This window comes from Odontomachus brunneus, unplaced genomic scaffold (genome assembly GCF_010583005.1).
Source record: "Odontomachus brunneus isolate Ranch 3 - 2012 unplaced genomic scaffold, Obru_v1 Obru_scaffold_083, whole genome shotgun sequence".
In the NCBI taxonomy this organism is placed as follows: domain Eukaryota; kingdom Metazoa; phylum Arthropoda; class Insecta; order Hymenoptera; family Formicidae; genus Odontomachus; species Odontomachus brunneus.
In genome coordinates, this window is record NW_022639533.1 from 160,348 (window position 1) to 182,234 (window position 21,887).

At 35.2% G+C, this 21,887-nt stretch overlaps 2 protein-coding genes across 15 annotated transcripts in view; one reads left to right on the forward strand and one right to left on the reverse strand.

Annotated features, from left to right (window-relative positions):
* Positions 1–21,887, forward strand: part of LOC116847823 (calcitonin gene-related peptide type 1 receptor-like) — a 130,190-nt gene that overhangs the window by 38,228 nt on the left and 70,075 nt on the right. For all 9 annotated transcript variants that reach the window (XR_004378825.1, XM_032823238.1, XM_032823233.1 and 6 more), the window contains one exon: positions 19,443–19,553. Coding sequence is in view for 8 of the 9 variants with exons in the window: in XM_032823238.1 (XP_032679129.1) it covers positions 19,443–19,553 (111 nt within the window). In the remaining variant the exon portion in view is untranslated. The remainder of the gene's footprint in view (positions 1–19,442; positions 19,554–21,887) is intronic.
* LOC116847822 (UDP-glucuronosyltransferase 2A3-like) lies at positions 433–21,336 on the reverse strand. Of its 6 annotated transcripts, none has more exons than XM_032823227.1 (6): positions 21,217–21,336; positions 11,982–12,563; positions 5,901–6,320; positions 4,862–5,093; positions 3,292–3,520; positions 726–1,023 (listed from the first exon to the last, which is right to left on the reverse strand). In XM_032823227.1, the coding sequence occupies exons 2-6, from the start codon at positions 12,384–12,386 to the stop codon at positions 726–728; spliced, it is 1,584 nt and encodes a 527-aa protein (XP_032679118.1). In that variant the 5' UTR covers positions 12,387–12,563; positions 21,217–21,336. The 6 variants fall into 6 exon arrangements, with proteins under 6 accessions (XP_032679119.1, XP_032679118.1, XP_032679116.1 ...); XM_032823225.1 differs by lacking the exon at positions 21,217–21,336 and adding an exon at positions 20,966–21,145; XM_032823224.1 differs by lacking the exon at positions 21,217–21,336 and adding an exon at positions 14,506–14,669.

Below are 21,887 nucleotides of genomic sequence, written 5' to 3' on the forward strand. Positions count from 1 at the left end.
CCCCCGGGTTCCTGGAAGGGGGAGGGAAAATCACGAATATAGGAATGCGAAGGATAAGCGACGCCCTTGTATCTGTGCGCCGCGAGTATCGTCTTAATATCGATTTTATCGGAGCCACTTTGCTTTATCTCGCCACTCAATAACTAAAAACTCACAGTCACGTTGAAACTTATCATAAACCGGCCAATTTATAACAGCTTACGTATAGTTCCATTAACAGATTAAAAATATCTGTCAACGCGCACTTCAACTGCCGATCGATCGGTAGATTTTGTGTACGAGTCTGTGCGCACGGTGTTTCGAGTGGTGATAGACATCCTAAAACGAAAATATCAGTGATATAGCGCGCATGTGTCGATATGACACACACACACATACACACACACACATATGCGCGCATGCAACGCAGATAACACGATTGTGTATTCCACGTGAAAATTAATACGATACTGTATATTGCGGCAAAACTACACTTGTTATATAATACAATCAATTAAAAGTACACTTTATTAAAACACTACATATACACGATATCGAGAGGGAAGGGGAGAGCGAGAGAGAGAGTGAAAGAAAAAGAGAAAGAAAGAGAGAAAGAAATGTTTTTTCTCTCTAATGATTCGTTTCTATGTTCTTTTTCTCTCTCTCTCTCTCCCTCTCTCTGTCTCTCTCGCAAATGGCGAACAGAAGGTCGTGTATAAAATCTCTAAAGAAGCTTTCCGTTATCTTCACTTGTTCTTCTTCGACTTGATCGCCGCACTGTCTTTCTTTGTGCACACGTGCGATCCGAACAAGAGCCTCTTGAGCTTCCGAAGAATAAACAGCACGACCAAAAGCACCGCAACTATCACAAACAGTAAGAAGGCGTAAACGTCTAGTAAGTGACGTTGCCACCAATGGAGCTGTATGGCTGGTGATTGAAGGAAGTTTCCGTGTCTTCCGACGTATTCCACCCAGTAGATAGCCGTATCCAGGGCGCTCATAGGACGATCCCGGAACAATTTCGAGAGTTTCCGTACGTTTTCGCTGAAACGAGCAACAGAGAGAGACGAGTTCGCGGGAAATCGATTCAGCCGCAGGATTGGGAAGTAACGCTTTACTTGTAACGTTGTTACCATTGCAAGTTACACGTTTTTTTTTTTTTTTCAGCAACGTTTTCGATAACTGAATCGTGACAGCAATTGTTTTTTTTTTTGTATCCGTTACAAATAATTAACGGTGACACAATAACATTCCTTGATTAACGAATGCAATCGTTACTTCGTACATGCCGAATTTGTCTGCAAACAGAAAAACGTCATTCTTGCTGGGTGGGGAAAAACGACCAGTCAATTTGGTTTCTTTTCCCTCAAATAATAGTTATCTTCAACAAAATATACTTTTTTTATAATAGTCTCAAAATATACTCATAATGAATTTTAGAAGAGCCTATTAGAAGAAACATTAACTTTAAAACAAACATACTTGATATAACGTTTACTTGAATGCAATATGCATTTTTCTGTGTGCACATGGGATGGCCGGCAGCGAATCATAAAATGAAGGTGAAAGTCTTGAAGACTTGGTTGAGAAAATAACGGACAAAAAAAAAAAATTGAGAACGCAATTTCCTCGATCCCGTTTCAATCGAATGCGCTCCTTCGCGAAATACCAGACCGTTTAGTGTCGAAAGCAAGAGAGCACACGATCGACAACGTGTTTTCACCAGCGTTACCAAGGCTACGGTCTGTCCAATGCCAAGCGGCATCTCGGTATCTACTCGCGCTGAAAAGCGCGTCAAACGTTCCACTAGATTTTGTATTTCTCTTCCTCTACTCTCGTGCCGCGAAGATAAAGTGTTTCCTCCTTTATTCCCGCGCTCTTATTCGTGGAACATGCGCTCCACGTGGATTTCACGTAGATGAAAAAACGATCTGTGGAATTTAAAGTACATACCGATTGACTAGAGTTGATCCGCGATATGCGTTATTCGGGAGTTAAGCAAGACTCAATGGCGAGCACGCTCTGTTTGTTCCGCGATATGTAACGGTGCAACCGGTGGCGGATCGATACCGCGGGCGGGCTAATAAGATTTAAAGCAGCGAGCCTCGAGGCTTTTGAAGTCCTTTTAACATGTGGCCGCTGGTTGTACAACTTTACTGCATTAACTTACATCCAGGCGGAGTCGCGTTGCTCTCGCTAAACAAAGTTATTCTATTCGCCGATGGAAATAAATTTACGACCATGAGGTTAAACGAGTCAAACAAATTAGAGTAAAATCGAAAAATATACGTGTAAATAACGGATGATAAGTGAGAATGCAATGGGGATAGACGGAAGAAAGTAAAAAAGAATATAGCAAAAAGACATAATTGGTCATAGTTATGCAAAATGATTCAACTCATAAAATTATGATTTTTGAGGTTTTGTTTTTTTGTCAATAGATAGTCCCTACATCTTTCTACATGAAACAAAAAAGACTCAAGCTTTATGGGCGTCTAAAATTAATTGAAAACTTCATCTTCTACTAGTTGCAACATTTTGTACTTGTTGCGTCTTTTTAACGAATATCTGATAGGGAAGAAAATTGAACTTATTAAAAATTGAACCATACTTGACTTTTTGAACGACTGCAAAGGACCTCAGAGAGTGCCATCTATCTTTTTAACCCTCTACTGCTCAAATTAATTTCTTATGTTTAACAAATTTTTCTTGTACTTAGAATGTTTAAAACTAAAGTACTCAACATATATAAAGTGAAATTTTACTTTCCTAATTTTTTATTTTCCCAAAATAGATTTGTGACTTTGAGGTTATGTTGAGTAGTTCCTGTCGCTGCAAACATACTAAAAAAAGACAGTCATATTGTAACTTTCACGTCACGTCGATCAAGACAGGAACAACTTTCATATTGGAGATAAATAACGAGAAAACTGGATTGTGATTCAAATGGAAAGTAAAGAGTTAAATCATGCGTCAAATTTTCATCTTTATTTTTCTCGAGACGTACTTTATATGAGTTGGATTATTTTTGCACAACTACGACCAATTTCCTCTTATACAACGTTATCGCATTATGATGATTTCTGAGAGAGTAACTACTTGCATACAAAAATATTGGAATGTCGACTGTCTGAAACTATCTGCCTCTGTCTGATGAGATTCTATATGTAGCACATTCTGTGTGTTTGCGGTCACGACACAATCAATGTTATGATTTCATTAATCTCCATTAAACACGCCACGATTAGCAACAGGATGACGGTGTGACGCTTACGTTTTCGCTTCCTCGCATCCATCGCCTCGAATACTCACCGATAAGTAGGATCGTTCAGAATGCTATTCAGCGCCGACGTTAATTTCTCCTCGGTGACATTTTTTATCGAGTTCAGTGAAATAGCCACCTTCTTCTTCACGTAGGACTTTATGTTAACACTCTGATCGCCAAACAGAGGGATGCCGATCATAGGGACTTCGTAATTGATCGCCTCCTGCGTTCCCATTAGTCCGCCGTGCGTGATGAAAGCTCGTACGTTTTTGTGTTCTGCAAGAATTCGAGAGCGATGTGTTTTTCAGTGCAAAAAAGTCACAATCTGGCGTCCGACGAATATAGAACAAAGAAACAAAGAAAAAAAATAAGTAGGGGAATAATTTGAATAATCTAAGACGAAGGTACAAATTCCCGAACACGTACCTAATCCTATACGTTCTTGTTCTTCTAAGTCTTAAATGTATTTAGATCATTATAGATTTATAGAATATTTAAATCTCTCTCTTCAACATGGAATGTATATATATATTTAATATGTGTATATATATATTTTTTTATATTAAAAGTTTAAATATTTGTATTTGAAGACCAAAACAATGAGAATGCGTAAGCTTAGATATATGTATCTGGGTATCAGTATTTGTGCTCTCTTAAAGTGATTTAGCAAGAATGTTTTTGAATAGATCAATAAAAAGGGCGTTTTACCAATAATCAGTGAGAATTCGTTAACTTTCGGTAGAAACACTTCCACTTCACTGAATTGTCTTACATTTCACTGATTTTAAACAATAGAAGTAAGACTTTAGTGCTAAAGTTGGTAGTGTAACAATTTGCTGTACGCTGTAGCCAAATCCAATTTTCTATGTTTGCGGCGATGAAATTAACAGCTCTCATGCATCTTGCAGAGACATGATACTGTCTCTGTGTTTACAAAGTCAATATAATAGGATCACAGATAATAGGTTCGCGGAACGTATTAATAATGGGAACATTCGTTACTACTGATTGAAACTTTCAGCGAGACTCTACTGATTGCAGCGCTAAAATTATAACTGAACTATCATTTGTAAGTGACACATTTCAGTGAGAGAAATATATTGATTGAACTTTAAGAGAGTACCTTAAAGCTGAAAGTATCCTTTCGTTCAAATAAATGATCGCGACGCTTTCGAACGTTCGGATACTTCAAGAATAAATCTCAACGACACGTGACGCCATTATTGAACGTTAATTTTCAAGACTCGCAATTTATCCTTTTCAAGCGCAGTTGGAATGATTTAAGTTTCTTTCCAATTACAAACAGAGCGTCTGTTGCTTTTCCTCGCAAGTTACGATTCTAATTTCACTTGATTCGCAGTCGTGTTTTCGAAAATTCGCCGAGCGAACGCGCGCGCGCGCGTCGTCATAAATAAGAAGTTAAAAATTTCGCGCGAAATTTTCATCGAGCGAGAATTTTGTCGGAAAGTGGCATTTTTCGTGAAGTTACTCGATTTATATGCAAATGCCGGCGCGCGCAAAACGCGCGAGAATTCACACGGCATACAAATGGCTGTTCTAACAACGATTAATAAGAAATGAGCGTATTTATCATTCTGACGAACTGTGATTACGTACTGAGGACGGCGATTTGTGGGAACCAAGATTGTGTCATGACGTTGCTCGGTAATCCTGGCAGTAGGTCTTCTTTTTTCGCGACCTTCATCAGCACGCGAACTGGCGCGATCTTTTTGAACGACATGTAGAATGCTTCTATCAATTCCTTAGGGAAAGTTTCGATCCTCACCATAGAACCGAACGTGAAGTACACGCAGCCGTTCGTGCTCTCGTCTAGCCATTTTTGCACTTCCTGCAGACAAACCCCTTTAGAATGAATAATTCGCGATTAATCCTATTCGGGTACAATGAGCTGTCGTAAGATTTTCAATTGCATAACATTTCAAAGTAAAAAAATTTCTGAAAAGAAAATGTCATTCGGCTTCTTTTTGATATTTTCCTTGGAAAAAATTTTTTAAATAAAATCTCTTTAGGGTGTTTTGTGTGTGTATGTCGCGTGGAATTTTCACAATGAGATATATTTGAATTCGATAAAAGAAGAGATCTCGTCAGATTGTGATAAAAATATACGGTATTTTCTTACGGTTATTGCAATAATTATTTTCAACATATTTTTATATTTCTTTTACGCACGGATAACCAACGTCAGTGAAATCAATGCGATATTTTCAGAAAATTTCAATAGAATTTCCACGTGAATGTCTAAATTGATATAAACAGCGCATATTTTGTTATCGACGTGCGGGTCAAAGAAAAATATTCTGTCGGAAACGCGCGTTTTTTATCTACTACAATTTTTAACCTTTAGCCGCAAAGCCCACATGCCTTTCGTTTCCCCTCCGTTTTGATCCTTTCCACATTCTATCAATTTAAACGGCAAACTTGATAGTTCGTGTGAAGGAGTGGCCGTTTTTCATCTATCAAGTCTCCTGATCCCATTTCCCGCTCGAGTCGAACGAAGAGGAGACAAATGGAGCTGCATTCGCAACGATACTAACGATAAATCGCCTCGATTCTCGTCGCACCTCATCGCACCCGGGAAAAGCTCTGGGACATACGCGTTGCGGATAATTGAGAAAGCCAATTTGTTCAAACGTACCGGCGACAGTGGATCAACGTCATCCTTGACGTGCAAACCGCCCACCTCGACTATAGCGGAGGTGTACGGTCTGATTCCGTGCAACGCGGGATGTGAGTTGACCAAGTACAAGGATATGTCGCCGTACAGGTCCATGATGGATGCGTCTTTGATACCGAAATGCTTCTTCACGTATTCCACCTGGAAGCTCGTGTAGTAGTGGATCTGTGCGGAGATCATGTGTGACATCAGAAAGTTGAGCAGACGCTCCTCGAAGTTCATGTGTTGCCCGTACGTGGAGAAGAGGCCCGGGATGAAGCTGGGATTGGCCACATTGCCGGACAACTCGTTGAGCCAGTCATGGAAGACGCTGGTTACTGTGGCGACTATCGGGATTTTGAGATGACGGCCGAAGGCCAAGAAACACGGTGCCATGAACACCTATATACGCACAATCCGTCGGTCCATCGATTAATTAATTACTCGCCGAGTCGCGTTTCTTAATCGCTCGCGATCGCTGTTATCGTCGAGACACGTTTTGTTTCGCGCATTGAGCGAAGATGCGCAGGTTTTACGCATGTGGATGAATCAACGGCTACTTGGAGATGCGTTCGTGTTGAGCCGCACTTGTTAGCCTCCTTAACGCGACTGGTCGTCTATTATGATGACACTTGCATCACGACAGCGACGATAGAAATAAACGCGACGATCTGTCAGGAAATATACGACGGAAAAATGGTTCAAATGACGATGACGCACTTATATCGTTTATTAATATCAATTATTAATATCAATGATGATCAGTGAGGATTTCAAAGAGATGATTACGTGGACGACCAACTTGAAAAAATATCGATGCGTAGAGACGATCTTCACCAAGGCAATCACGTTATCCTTCTCGTATTTCTCGTACAAATACATCTTACGTAAACGTGTGTCGCTTTGTTTTATCAAAAACGGGAAACCTAACCACGCATACGTAAAAATCTTCTTGCAAATTTTTCCGATATTTTTAAGCCTCTAAATCCAGGTATTAAGGTACAGCAATGTTCACTGAAATTTTTCTGAACGAAACGAACTCGTGAGTTTAATTATATACAAGCTACGGATCTTTTGTATCAGGCGAATAATTTACTTTAGTTGATTGCATCGACAGGTTAATTTCTACTGAAAATGTCAACTTTAAAATTTTGTATCGTTTTTGTATATTGAGCAATGCTCCAATTCATTCTCGTATGTGTTTTTACTGTACAAGAGCATTTGTAATTCTGTGCAACCAATACAACGTAAATTTTTATTTAACATTACTGACACTATCTTGTCTTGGAAAGAATCGGTTTACATACTGTGTAGTGACTTGCTCTAACCGCTGAATAAAACTCCACAAGTTCTTGGTCAATTTCTATGCAGTATTTTTGCAACTAGTTAGCATACATTAGCACAAAACAATGACTGGGATCTCTACGCAAACTGCATGCATTTTTACTTTTAAACTTCTACACATGTGATTTAATGAGACGTAGTGTCATAGTACCGATCACCGGTGACCGTCACGGTATTCGACACGTTCACAGTTAACTAATAAGCCATAAATAATTACCAAAGATACGGTAAATGAATGCAAATCGAAACACATCTGTCACTTCGTTTTATTGGCTTCCTATCGGCCGTATAAGCGATTTTTCAGATTACATGCTCTTTCTACATGTTCCATTAATTATATTTCATACGTGATTCAATGTGACGCGGTAATATCGTATCGAGATGAGCAAAATTCGCACGCGGCGAGTCACGCGATTAACGCACGATTGAATTTTGCAGTGCGATTTGTCGGCGCGTTCGAAAACAAATAAAGGTTCGTTAGAGAGCCCTTAATACCGATGATAGATACGCGTATGACATGAGACGGATTGCATCGCGCAACAAGTACCGTACAATTTATACTGGGAGATTCAAACGCGCTCGCACTTTGTTGCACTGAGTGCGGCAATTTCACGTGCCATTATATCTATTCGTTATAGTTGCACTTTCTGCTCTGCCTTGTTTCTCCTTCTGGCCCTAAAGCCCGTATGTACAATCATTTCACTTTATAGTGCACGCCAACGTGGGTGAATACGCGCGAGCGAATCTGTCGTAAGAACTGTTGTTTTTACGCGAAATTGACTTATATCACGTTGATATAACAATAACGTGTTCAATCTTATCGTTACGATGGCAAATTTCAGCTGTAAAAAAATTAAGTTACGCTATTTTAAAGCGTGTATAGTATAGGTCTTGAAAACTCTATACTTCCATGCGTTACATTGAAATAAAATCAGACAAGAAAAATTAAATCTCAGGGTTACGTAAAGTTTATCGCACAAATTGCACACAACTGGACTTAACTGAATAAAAACCGAGTCTGATCGACAATCTGACAGTTTTAGCTACAGAATTTAATCAATACTGAAAAGCCTGATAAAACACCGTTGTCTGTGTAACATGAATGTTTTTTCATTATCTAAAAGTCAATCTAACTGCATGATACAAGTGATTTATCTCGAAATAATTTATCGTTGAAATCGGAAGGTAAATACTAACGGCAATGTATCGTATCGGTCTTATAATTGCTTCAAAGAACTACCTTTACACTGAAATAGAGTTTGTTCAAAAATAACTCAGATTTGTTTAAATAAAAGATTCATCCAACATTGTCAAAAGGTTCAAAAATATATATATCTAAACAATCAAAACAATTCTGTGAGTGGTGAAATAAAATTAAATAATTCTAATTTATAAACTGCATCACATTTTCATGAATCGTACCGCTGTTTATCGCAGTATATTATTTGTCGTTGTAGCGTTATCGAACTCGCACGACTCGCGTTACGTTATGTAACACTCGTACATACACGTGCGCATCGGAACCGTGAGTCATGCTTCAGTGTGTTCCGTTGTCGCGTTACTTTCCAAAAGTTCGCACTCAAAATGATGCATCGATAGTTGTCGCGAGAGTTCGAGCTCCGCTGTCAGTCGCGTTAAGTAGTGAACTACGAAAGTCCTTGATTTTCCTTTTATTTAGCGCACAGTATGTATATTGGGGCCAAAAATTCACAGCCCAACCCGCGCCTAAAGATTCGTACATTATGAAACAAAAATCGATTGGAACAACGAGAATCAAGTTGAGCAAACTTAATTGGATTATACATGACTAACCAATTGCCTTAATTCTTTCAGCGACATTTTAGTGTTCGTATAATCTCTTTCATTTATATAAAACGAGCTAAATATTCAGTAAAATGGACTAATCACGATGTTGATTTGACTATTCTGAAAACTAATGGCAATCAAATGAATTTTCGAATCGTAGCGACGAGTAAGAAGTTTAATTTGACTCTATTCCCAAGTTGAATGAACTGCATACATTATCCAAATAAATTATGTAGTATTTCACTTAATTTTTCCTCTAAGTAATATATACCGTGATAGATCGGTGATTTCAAGAATGTCTTTATAAATCAACTTCTCTATTACTTTTATTTTTATTATTAAAAATATATACATCTTTATCTTCATTATCCAAAATATATATATATGCATTTTTATTACCTAAAAATTAATAATTTTAGTTTAACAATAAAACAACTATAATAGCTAACGATGCCAAAAGCCAGAAAAAACTCCTCCAATAAGGGTAGATTTGTACGTTCATATAGGCAGGGCATATAGTCGCATATTATAGATTTCAAAAGGAAGTTGTTTGCTTTTATCACGACAGAAATTTATCTTTCGTAAGCGAGCAAAATAGATAGCACAATCTATCTATAACCGTCGAGTCATGTATCAGAACTTTGTATCAGAACGTTGTAATCGATTCGAAAATCTTGAAAAAAATATTGAAATGATTTCTTTTAGTTAAAGAAATCTTGCAAACGTTCGATTATCAAAGTCATTAGAGTTCCACTCTATGTTTAGTAGTTTTACTTATTCTCTGATTTACTTAACTTTCACATTCAAAGACAAAACTATTTGTATTATGCAGTTGGATTGACTTTTTTCGTTAGTCGAAAGAACATTTATAGTGTCCACATACTACATTTTAGTTTCTATTGACCTTTTACCGTTGACTAAATTTTTTAGTTAGTTTTTTTAGTATTCCTACATCAAATTGTTGAGCAGATTTGATTTTTCTTTAATTTGATTCGATTATAGTTGATGCAATAAAATTTACTCAACTCAGAGACTCATCTTAAGATTCGTTTTAAGCCTGTATCAGACTACCGACTGAATAAGCCGACTGTCTCACTGTGATGGATTCTCTATAATAAGCTATTAGTCATAAATCGCAAGTCGCAAATTATTGCGGTTATTACTTATAGCTTATTGTAGAGAATCCATCGCAGTGAGACAGCGATTTTAATTGAAAGAACATTTATAGTGTCCACATAACTACATTTCAGTTTCTATTGACCTTTTACCGTTGACTAAATTTTTTAATTAATTTTTTTTAGTCTTCCTACATCAAATTGTTGAATAGATTTAATTTTTCTTTAATTTTTTAATACCAATCATAGTCGACTATTTTCGAAAATAATTGACTGCCGTGCAACATGTGCAATTTGACGCAATACACTATTACATGGAAACTGGTACTTCAATATCAACTTAGTATGACGCAAAAGCCATTAAAATTAATGGCTTTACACTGACGCTGCACTTATTGTCATCAAGAACTTATTTTTTCTGTCTCCTTCTCTCTCTCTCTCTCTCTCTCTCTCTCTCTCTCTCTCTCTCGACTGAAAAGTGATTGGAAGTTTGCGGTTCAGTCTTCAATAAAATCTGATGTTGCATTATTTGTGAGCTAACGAACGCGTAGAGACGAATGACGAGTAAAGAGACGAGTAAAGATTGATTAATTAATTGATCATAATCAACACTTTTACCGCGTTACACGGGAGATGGCAGAAATCAGTCAATTAACGTCTCGTTAAAAGCGATAATAATTTTAGTTTAACGAGGACGAGTATTTGCTTTCAGTCCGCTTGTGATTTATCTAGTTTTACTAATTAAGTGTCTGAATGATACCGAATTGATATGTTTACTATCGCAGCGGGTTATCGATTGCTCACATATACTTTCCGTTGTAATAAGATTTAGTTTCAAGCAAAAACATTAATACACTTCGTTAATATATTTCACAATATCTTCAAGTGAAACGCAGTTATCACGTATGAAGTTGTTAGTTTATACCATTTACTGATAGCTCATCTGTTTTCTACGCTCGCTTATAACATACTGTGACTCAATATTAAGTATCGTTTTTTTGCAAGTGCTTAACTGTTTACTTGATTCGGTTTACTCGATCTTGTTTTTTTCCAGTGTATAGACTTATATAACCTGTACCACAGATATTCGATCTTTATCTAGTTTCACTCCTGTCGGAGAAAGTTTTACTGTTCCTAAAACAGCTTATAATACCTAAGAAAAAGCATTAAAATTATATAACAAATTTCAATTTGTTATATCCTCTAAACCAATGTCGTCCCTTCCACTTAATTATTTTTGCAAATTACTTCTAACTTTACTATCACCTTTACAATACATATCAATTTTAACAAATTCAGTGAATTGTAATCTTTTATGCATATTTATTAATGATTTTTAAACAGTTACTTTTGAAAAACAAGCACTTTTTAGAACAGTCCGAACACAAATAACCCTAATTGTCACTGGGAGAATTAATAAATGTCAAAGTCTTATTAAAGTTTAATATATATATAAGCAACGAATAGTTGCGCATCTAAGATATTATTACTTGCCAGTTCGATCGTCTCGACGCGTTTACGCTGAATAAAAGTCCGCGAAATCCTTCGTAGAATCTGCGTAGTACGATTCCGACCGCACAAGAAAGAAAATTAAGAGTTGCGACGCGAAGCGATTAAGAAGTTGTCTTGCGACATACGCGTGAATACGAACTTAAAAATAAAATTGAAATTAATAAAATTAATGAAGAAATAAATTGAACTAAGTAATAAAAAAAATTATTTTTCATTATTTAAGTTTATTAAAAGATATGAAATAAAAAAAAGATGAAACTTGATCATACTTGCGCGTTGATTATACCTCTGTAATAAGAATATCGTAGGGAGGATCCTGCGGCGGATTCTTGATCAGATTTTGTATTGCCGGATGGCTCAGCAATTCGCAAATCTGAGTTCCGGCCATGTCGGTCAAGTGCGCCATGGAGAAACCGCTGAATGTACTGGCCTCCGCCGCGGAGATATTATTCCGAGTAGCGTGCATACTGCCTAATATACTGATATCCGTGTAATTCGGTATCGACTTCTTCTGCGGGAAGTGCGATACCACGTCCACCTGATGACCACGTTGCGCCAATCCTTTCATCAGAGGTTGCATCATGACCCAATGACTCGGGCCATGAAGCGGGAATAAACCAAGAATCCGGTATCCATTGGCAATTTGGTCGCAGGTCACCAAGATCACGAGAAGAATTGACAGTACCTTCATATTGACTTAAACAGATCAATCGCTTCCCCGTGTTTCAACAAATCTTACATTCGAGATAAGGATCCTTAGCACACCTTACGTAATCTCTTACTACACGCGGTGTGTGTATTTTTGTGTATGTGTGTACGTGCACACTGTAACTATTCAATTCCGGAGGAGTTACGCTCCTAGCTGCATCTGCAAATCCGTCATGAAAAGAAAATATTACGAAAGTGAAATCGAAATAAAGATGTAGATGTAAAATCAAATTAAAATAAAATGAGAAAATAGCGTATAAAAGCCTAGGCACAGGTGTAAAAGTGCAAACAAATTTTTTAATAATCTCAAAATATATTACAAATAATACGTTTCGACCTGTTTTACGTCCTTTTTAGTAATCTTGTTTTTACAAATAGAGCATTCGCAGTCAGTTAAACATTTCGGTGGTTAATAAATAATTCGCACGCTCATAATCTAACTCGCAAAATGCACGATGACATAATCTCAACGAAAAATTGAATTTCTTCTCTCTCCAGAACCGTCAAAAAAGGTCAAGAACTACAACGTTTTAGTGGACGATGCAGATCCGATTGAAACTCCCATAATAAGTTAAAATGAAATACAAAGAAATGTCAATCTGCATAAAAAAATTAAAAACGAAAAAAAATAAATTCTTTGAATCGCAGTGAACGGAGAGAGCTAAGAAATAAGATCCACCTTTAAATAAGATTACCTTTAAATAAAAATATTACGATATAATTACTTTTGGTGTTTTCTTCTTACGTTTCGAAAAATTATTGAGAACCATGATATATATTGATAATTACACGCTCATGACGCGTTATCTGATTTAATGTTTGATCATCTGTCAGATAAAATCTATATGACTAGGTAAAATGATATAACTGCTTATCTCTTTTCCTCTTCTGGATTCAATTTCATTACAAATATATGGAAAAAATAATTTTAAAAAGGAATATAATCTTTTTTTGGTATAGAAGGATAAGATAAAATATATATGCATATAGATATGTAATTTCTCTACTACTTGCTTATGAAGGAAATTCTTCGAGGCCAGGACTCGCATAAGATCTATAATCAGTTTGTATCAAGTTGTAGTAATCAGTTTTAATAAGTTTTTAATGAGAAATTTTTAATGAGAAATATGATACTATAGGAATTTTTTATATCTCTGATGCTTTTTATGTTCGATATTCTTGTGCACCTTGAAAGATAAAATTTACATGACGACTCTATGATGCAAGAGTAATTCAATGACACATCAATTTTGTTCCACGTGAATACCAGACAAATTAACGTTTTTCTCTTCTTTTTATGTTTTCACGTTGCTTCTGCACGTGCCATATTAGATGGCATTATTGTATCATATGTTACAATTGCTGATTAGATCTTATGCGAGTCCTGGCCTCGAAGAATTTCCTTCATGAGCAAGTAGTAGAAAAATTATTAGTATCTATATGCATGTATATTTTATCCTATCCTCCTATACCAAAAGATTATATTCTCTTTTAAAATTATTTCTTCCAGTACAAAATAGGACAATGTTGAATCCATTCACATTTTCCGACCGAAAATGGCTATTGCGGATCTCTTTGCGAATCTCTAGTGTCTACTAGATGCAAATGTATCAAGACGTTTGCTTTACATTTCTAGGAATAAAATCTCTTTCAGAACGAGTGAAAGAGCGTCAAAATATTATATTATTTTTAATCATATGAGTGAATGTTTTATCGAAATTCAAAGTGAATTCTGACTCGTTCGTCGATTCTAAGCGAAGCAAACTGTATGAGTGAAGAATTCAAGTAACCCGACTATCACACGGTTTTCACTTTCGAGTGAAGTTTTACCTGAAGAAATTTAGAGTTCCTCAAGGAGGAACTAACGAATGTGTTTGTATTTGTTTTTATTTTTGTTAAAATTTTATGTTATTGAAAAAAATAGTACGGAAATACGACCTGTTGGCTTCTGAAGGACCGCGATGCCTATGTATATTATGCACATCCAATCTGACTGACGCACAAGTGCTATAATTCTAACGCTCCGAACTCAACGGCACAATACACCAAACTGACGATGTACAGCATACAGCGCAGCAGAATCTGCTGTTGATTTTACTCACTGTGCGATAACAACGCGATAATAATACACCAACAAGTATTATCTGTCAAAAGAAAAAGCACACTGATCGCGTTTCAAGATATTTGCTTTTTATCGAGGTCCGGCACGAGATACAGTCTTCTGTGCATACCACGGTCAATTGGGCACTACAAGCTGACTTCTCCCGTCAAAGGAAAGACACTCGATGGAGGAGATGAGCGCTAAGTGGGAGAAACATATACCAGTTCCTCGGTCTTGTATAGTCAGTGTAAAGAATCGAAGTTGGTTGTGTTTATTTACCGAGATATAGATATATTACTAATACACTGTGCTTTTCTTATCCACGTATCTTGTATTCTGCAAAATCATCTTCGATATTCTAGGAGTCATGTTATTCTCTTGCAATCATTTCTAATAGTAGTTGCAATTGAATTGCGTCAATCGCCAATTAATTGAAATAATATATTACAACTCGGACACAGTTCATCAAAATCACTTGATAATAGAAAATAATAAAGCAAATAAGAACCTATTTGTTCTTATAATTTAACAGCCTGACACTTTAACAGAATTTTATTGTTGTAACGAAAAATTAACGATAAGAACCTATTCACTACTGAAGACAGCGGTGTCTATATTTAATTTTACACATTTGACTGGCGCACAAAGTTATAATTCTAACGTTCCAATTTTAACGATATATTAAACTGACGACGTACAGCATTTTATTATTATTCACTGTGCGATAACGTGATAACAATTTATAAATAAAAGATTGTCTGCCAAAGAAAAAAACACATTAAGGCGCTTCAATATATTTACTATTTATGGAAGTCCGGAACGAGATTCATTACTCAAATAAATTTGGAAAAATACAAAATAGACTAAATATAAACAAGGACGAAAACTTAAATAATGTCTTTTCAGTTATATTTTTCGTTTATACAAATTTATTTATAGATAATTATTAAGGCTCCTGAGCATTCGTCTATCTCTTTTTAATAACGTCAGAAACGAGGAAACGCATGCTAAAAATTCTTGCGAAATACATTGAAAGTAAAAAGATATATCCGTAAAACGACACTTACATCCAAATTTGTTTTGATAATTTGTTAAAACTAGTTTATCACTTAGTAAAAATGTTATCAATGTTAAAAAATATTTTTCATAAAATATTTTTCATAAAATATTTTTCATAAAATATTTTTCATAAAATATTTTTCATAAAATATTAAATATATATAACGAAAACAATTTTTCACAAATTTTAATTGAGGGAATGATTTAGACAGGAGGCATTTCGCTCGACGGACGCATCGCGTCTCTTGGATCCAGATAAGATATATATATTATATCTTCTAATATTTACTAATAAAGTTAGGCAAATATTTTTGCAATCCACAGCTGCAGAGAAACTCTTCGACTTTTTTGTCAGTTTCGTTCATCTTGAGCCACTGTCACTTTGGTCACTTCAACAACGACGCAACTCTCTACGAGATTATGCGCGAGAAAGCCATTGTCTACAATCTCGCTTTAAGACGTAAGCCGTAAGAAATTGACCAATCACAGTCGATTATTCTTCTAAAAATCAACCATGATTGGTCAATTTCTTACGACTTACGTCTTAAAGCAAGGTTGTGGACAAGGGCTTATGTGCGCGAACATATTGTAAGACAAAAAACTAGCGACAAAAAAGTTGAAGAGTTTCTCTGCAGCTGTGGATTGCAAAAATATTTGCCTAACTTTATTAGTAAGTATTAAAAGATATAATATATAGATCTTTTCCTGGGTTTAAGAGACGCGGTGTTTTGCTACACCAAGGGAAAAACTATTTTAAAATCAACAAATATTTTTTTGATGGGTGCCATTAACATATTTACTTAAATCTAAATTCTCTTTATTTAAATCAAATATTGTTTACCTGATTTAAGTAAAGGAAACATTTCAAAAGTATTTTGCTGAAAAATCAAAATTAAAATAGTTGATAAATAATTGATAATGATTAAAATAATTGATAACATTCTTTAAACAACATTCTTTAAATGCGGTTTGTTACAATATTGAGCATTATTTTGTTTTTAAACAACGTTAAAATTTTTTACTAGAGTATTTCATAAATTTATACATTCGCGAATCACAAACATAACATTTATTCAGAATACATTTTTAATCCTAGCAAGTTTAGCAAAAATATTAATATAAAACAAAAATACAGTTTGCTTACTGCAGAAAGTAGAACCAACTTTTCCTTTAATAAAGTTTTATAATATTCTCGTAAAGAGAATATGAATTTTTCCTTGGAGTACATGATAATGAGTTTTTCTCAAATTTGTGATGAGGATATTTTATGACTATTATCGAAAAAAAAATCTTTATTGAAGATAACCATTATTTGAAAGAAGAAAGGAAAGCAAACTGAATAATCGCTTTTCTCAAGAAAATATTTTTCTGTGTGCAGATCAATTTTGCACGCGGAAATATTTCGTAATATTTTAAGTCACTCCCAAGACGCGTTCGATCGGAACGCGGTCTTCATGAACCCGAGATGCATAAGTCAGTCCCTTTGATCGCACCTAAAAGCCGTTCCATCAAGCGTGAAGATTTAAGGGTTTCCAAAATGTATATGGATTAAAATAGACTCTGACGTAAGACGCTCGCCAAACCAATATCTATTTTACTTACGTAAATGCACAATGCGCTAGAAGAGGACCGTTACTACGCCTCATCTGTGTAAATGTTTGTGTGACGGGCACAGATGAATGAAATTTTTATCGTTGAGAACGTAAACATTCGTCTCGGCAAAATTTACCATCGCTATTTCTGTAACATTAACTTTGCAAAATGTGCGGTTATCTTGCCTCGCGCAGAGAAACTTGAGCGGAAAATGTTCTCCGTATGAGTACTTCAGTCATTCTTTCGGCATAATATCGTATATGCGAGTCGTTCTCATGGAGCAGTCGCGAAGAAGAAGGAAGAAAGTGATTTATTTTCAATAAAAGTTGCGGTGGAACCGCATGGAGGTTCCTCTCGGATGAAATTCGCGGTATCAGCATTTCTCCGAAACTTCGCGTCCCACGAACAAATGCGAACTTCGTCGAGCACGTAGCCGAGTGGTGGAATCCCTCAAACGTGATTTCGCATTAATGCGGTGCATAGAGCCACTAAGAAAGTTAGTTCTCCGTCCGTTTACCACGTACGTTCGGACTAATGACAAAAATTATATGTAGATGAACTCAAGAAAGACGATTATTTCTTAGCCGGACACCATCTCGATGTGACTCTTATCTATCTCGAGTTACGCGAATACAAGATCCAACAGTCGTTTTATCTCCAGTGCATGTTTCCAGTTATTTGATGGAAAAATTCATGGGTAGTTTTCGAATTCACTTCATCAGTTTATTGAAAAATTTTGCAAATCTGAATATTTTACAGTACTTTATGGTTGTACTCCAACCATAAAGAATGCAGGCAGATAAACTTGATAGACTATTATTTCTTAATTAAATATTATCCTGACACGACCATTATCTAGAAGAAGATTTCTTTGGATTTAATAAATTTTATTGCATCTAAACAAACTTCATTGGAATGGTTTAAAGAAACTAATGTTTCAATCAATAAGTACGATTGTTTAGCTTTTCAAATAATTTTATCATTTTGCTAAATAATTTATTGTTTATATAATAATAATTATTATTTCACTATGTTCTCATTTTACTAAAATAATTCGATATAATTGTGTTGAAATGATCTTAAGAAACCTGACATTTTTTCTTTGTCTTATACTGACGGTCTAGCTGTTTATTATTTGATTGTGTGCGCCCTTCTTCCGCCGTGACCTTCCATCGAAATACTCCATCATCCCGTGATGTAGTCACCCATCCTTGTAACTGACTACAGTTTGACTTACTTGACTTCAACAATCGCATAGGAATTAGTGATGCCAACTGACTTTGACGATAGAATTGCAGTATTAAGCTTACGACGTATCCTTATAATGTCCAAAGAGCTTTTTTTATGTTAGGCATATTGATAATCGTTGGAAACAATGCAACCACAGCTAATATGGCAACGAATATTGACAGAATGTACATTAGCGAGTCCGCGACGAAATGTTTGTTTTTAATCTTTAACCAAATATGATATTAATTAGTACAAATAATAGGTTAGATTGAAAAACGAAACATTTAAAACAATAGGTTTTTTCACAATTACATAACATGATTTAATCCAACAAACTAAAATTTAAAATATAACCTTAATATAATTTAAAAGATTAAAATTATATTTAAAATTTTAGTTCGTTGAATCATTGATTAGGTGATCGTGAAAAAACCTATTGTTTTAAATGTTTATATATTTAAATGTATATATATAATTTGGTGGGAAACTTTCTTTGAATAATAGCATTTTCTCTCCGTTAAACAATATAATTTAATCTAATAAAACAAGATAATATTTAATATAAACTTACATTGTTTGATGTAAAATTATTTTTGTTGATTCAAACAAATCGAAATCAAGCAAACTAAGTAACAAAGAAGTACTAAATCTAAAGAAATCTTCTTTGTACGTTCCCGGTAATTTGGAGAAAATTACAGGCAGTCTCTTCATTTGTTGAATCCGTCCATGCGAAGATTTTACGCACGTCTACGCGCCGTAGATGCTTCTAATTCTCCGATGATCAGTAATAAGTAGGTAATATATATCAGCGAGGGTTGCCTTTTACGACCGCATCGTAAATCGCGCGAGAAGATTTATCCAATTTGTCGTGGTGATTGATGCGATGCCATATATATATTTCTTTTTTCTCTCTTTCTTCGCGATGCCGCGGATTACTGCCGCCTTGTTACATATCGTCGTTTAATCCCGGCACGCTGTCAAACGTAACGAACGCTTTTACGAGGTCATCGTTGCCTACGATCTCGCTGTAATTGCCTACTCGAATTTCTATTTCAGAGCCATATTGCCGGCTTACATTCGATGGGTGGTCCTGTTGGCCGGACACTCTAGCGGGATCAACCGTGTACGCACCATGTCCGGACTTCATCACCGGTTTTGACACATCGCGTAAGTACACGCTAATAACTTTCTCTCTCTCTTTCCCTCCCTCCCTCCCTCCCTTTCTCTCTACCTATTTATTTATACACAGAGAAAAATAATTTTGTTCTTTTAACAAAATCGTCGTTGCTACTGCATATTCGTAGTGACATAAAAAAAATTTAGTTGACGTAACTAATTTTACAAATTATTCGTTATCAGAGCAGAAATAGTTTCGTTGCCAGAATAGAAAAAATTTGTTGAGTGTATTTGTCTTAAGAATCACATTTTGCTATTGATGCAAAATAATGTATCCTTAGCAAACTTATTTGCTATCGGAGCAAAACTACAACTGCTTATATAAATTCATCATGGTTCTTATAGCAAAATAATTTGTAGATTCAGCAAATTATATCCAGCAAATGATTAGCAAATCTTTTTGCTGTCCACATAATAACGAAAAAATTTTACTAGACCAGCAGAACATTTGCTGGACCATCAAATTATTTTTCTCCATGTAAACACGCCTATATCGGCATGATCAAATTAATGGTTGCTATGCTCTCACCGGTCTGGTTTTTATTCGAAATGGTCGTAGAAATTATTGTTTAAGGCTCTAGGTATAAACTCGCCGTAGAATTCTTGATTGATGACATCAAAAGCGAGAGAATACATACGCTCAAAATTCCTGCGAAATATGTAGAAATGAAAAAATTATATGACACTTGCAATTTTTCATTTTGTTCTAACGAACAGTAATCGTAAAATAGATGTGACCTCTTCTTTCTTAGCCTATTTTTAATCATGATTTTGTTACGTTAATTTTGCGTTTATCTATTGGTTATAAAATTACTAATGGCCGGGGACGCGTACCTTAATCCTGAACATTTTTATTGTTTCGTTTTGGTCAAATTTAGTCTTTATATACGAATATTTAAACTTTTAACATTAAAGAAATATATGTATATATACACATACATATATTAAATATATACATACATTCTATATGTTAAGATTTTAAATATTCATATTTAAAAGTCAAAACAATAAGAATGTCTAGAATCAGGTACGTGTCCAGAAATTGGTTACCATCTCCTTATTCTTTTATTTCTACATATTTTGTAAGAATTTTGACCACGTTTTCTCAATTCTAATGTCATAAATAAAGAAAATCGTGGCGATCGATATCTAGAAATCTTAAGAATAACATGTGAATTATTTTTTTTCACAAAAAGACAATTTTCCTCTCAAAAGAGTCAAGTTTTCTATTCTGACTTAAATCTCTGCTATCTCACATTTCTAGATCTCCTTTTTCCGGGTGTTATTAAACCATTATGATTGGCCCAAAATACTTTCCCTGTGATTTCGTAATAATTAATAATTATAGTTATTAATAATTAGTTTCGTCATAATATTATATCATCGGAAAATCCCTCACTTACTGACATCGATCCAATATTATTGGGCGGTATCTCCACTTGACCTTTGGAGTTCCCGTATCATTCGATCTATAATAATTCACGAGAAAATTCGCGACAGAGAATTTCGCTCGTACGCGCGCCGATATATCAGCGGATATGTTTAGCACTCTGGTTCGCGTTAACACACGACCGCGTTATTTACGGTGACGCTAACACAAGAACGCGACCGTCATTCGCACTCTTCGGTTTCAAAGAACTTTTCAAGGTCGTACCTCGACGAACGGGAGGATTTTTCTCACTTGCCACTGTCTCTCGAAATCTCGATCAACACCAACTGAATCACTCTGTTAGGAACATCTTTACGTGAAGATGATCGTTGGGGATTAGTGTATTATGGTAGCTCCGCCTCTCTCTCTCTAAAAATATATTAATAGACGATTGCCGAGCGCTTGCGTTGAAAATTTGCGGTTGTTTCGAAAATAAAACAGGATTTTACGCAATCTTTCTTCTTTATATTGAAGTTTTTTAAGTTAACAAATGCATTTGGTTGAGCGTTTCAGTGCAATATTTAATTAGTATCAAATACGGTAGTAGTTATCAACCATAGTAATAATTACAAAATAATTAGTAAAATAAATTCATTTTGTACTAATTAAATGATCTGATAAATAATATCAAATAATTTCGCAATAATTATCAAGCAGTTTGATTGTTACCAAAATATTTGGTCATTTATCATAATATATAAGTATCACAAGGTATAATATAATCTTAACAAATTTTTCGGTGATATATATCACATAAATTGATAATAGTCATCAAATTTTAGCGACAGATATCAAGTTAACGTTTTTATTAATACTTACCAAATTATTTGATTATATGTCTACTTACCCATGTGTTTTTAGTTAAAACTATTTTTCTGCAAGCATCTAGCAATTAT

What these genes read in the sequence shown, in the direction of transcription:
- LOC116847822 (XM_032823228.1), bottom strand. Translation starts at nt 12,386, where the DNA reads ATGAAGGTACTGTCAATTCTTCTCGTGATCTTGGTGACCTGCGACCAA. An exon ending in ACGTTGATCCACTGTCGCCG is followed by an intron (nt 5,094 to 5,900) that starts GTACGTTTGAAC and finishes GTTTGTCTGCAG; the next exon opens with GAAGTGCAAAAATGGCTAGA. An exon ending in CTGAACGATCCTACTTATCG is followed by an intron (nt 1,024 to 3,291) that starts GTGAGTATTCGA and finishes TGCTCGTTTCAG; the next exon opens with CGAAAACGTACGGAAACTCT.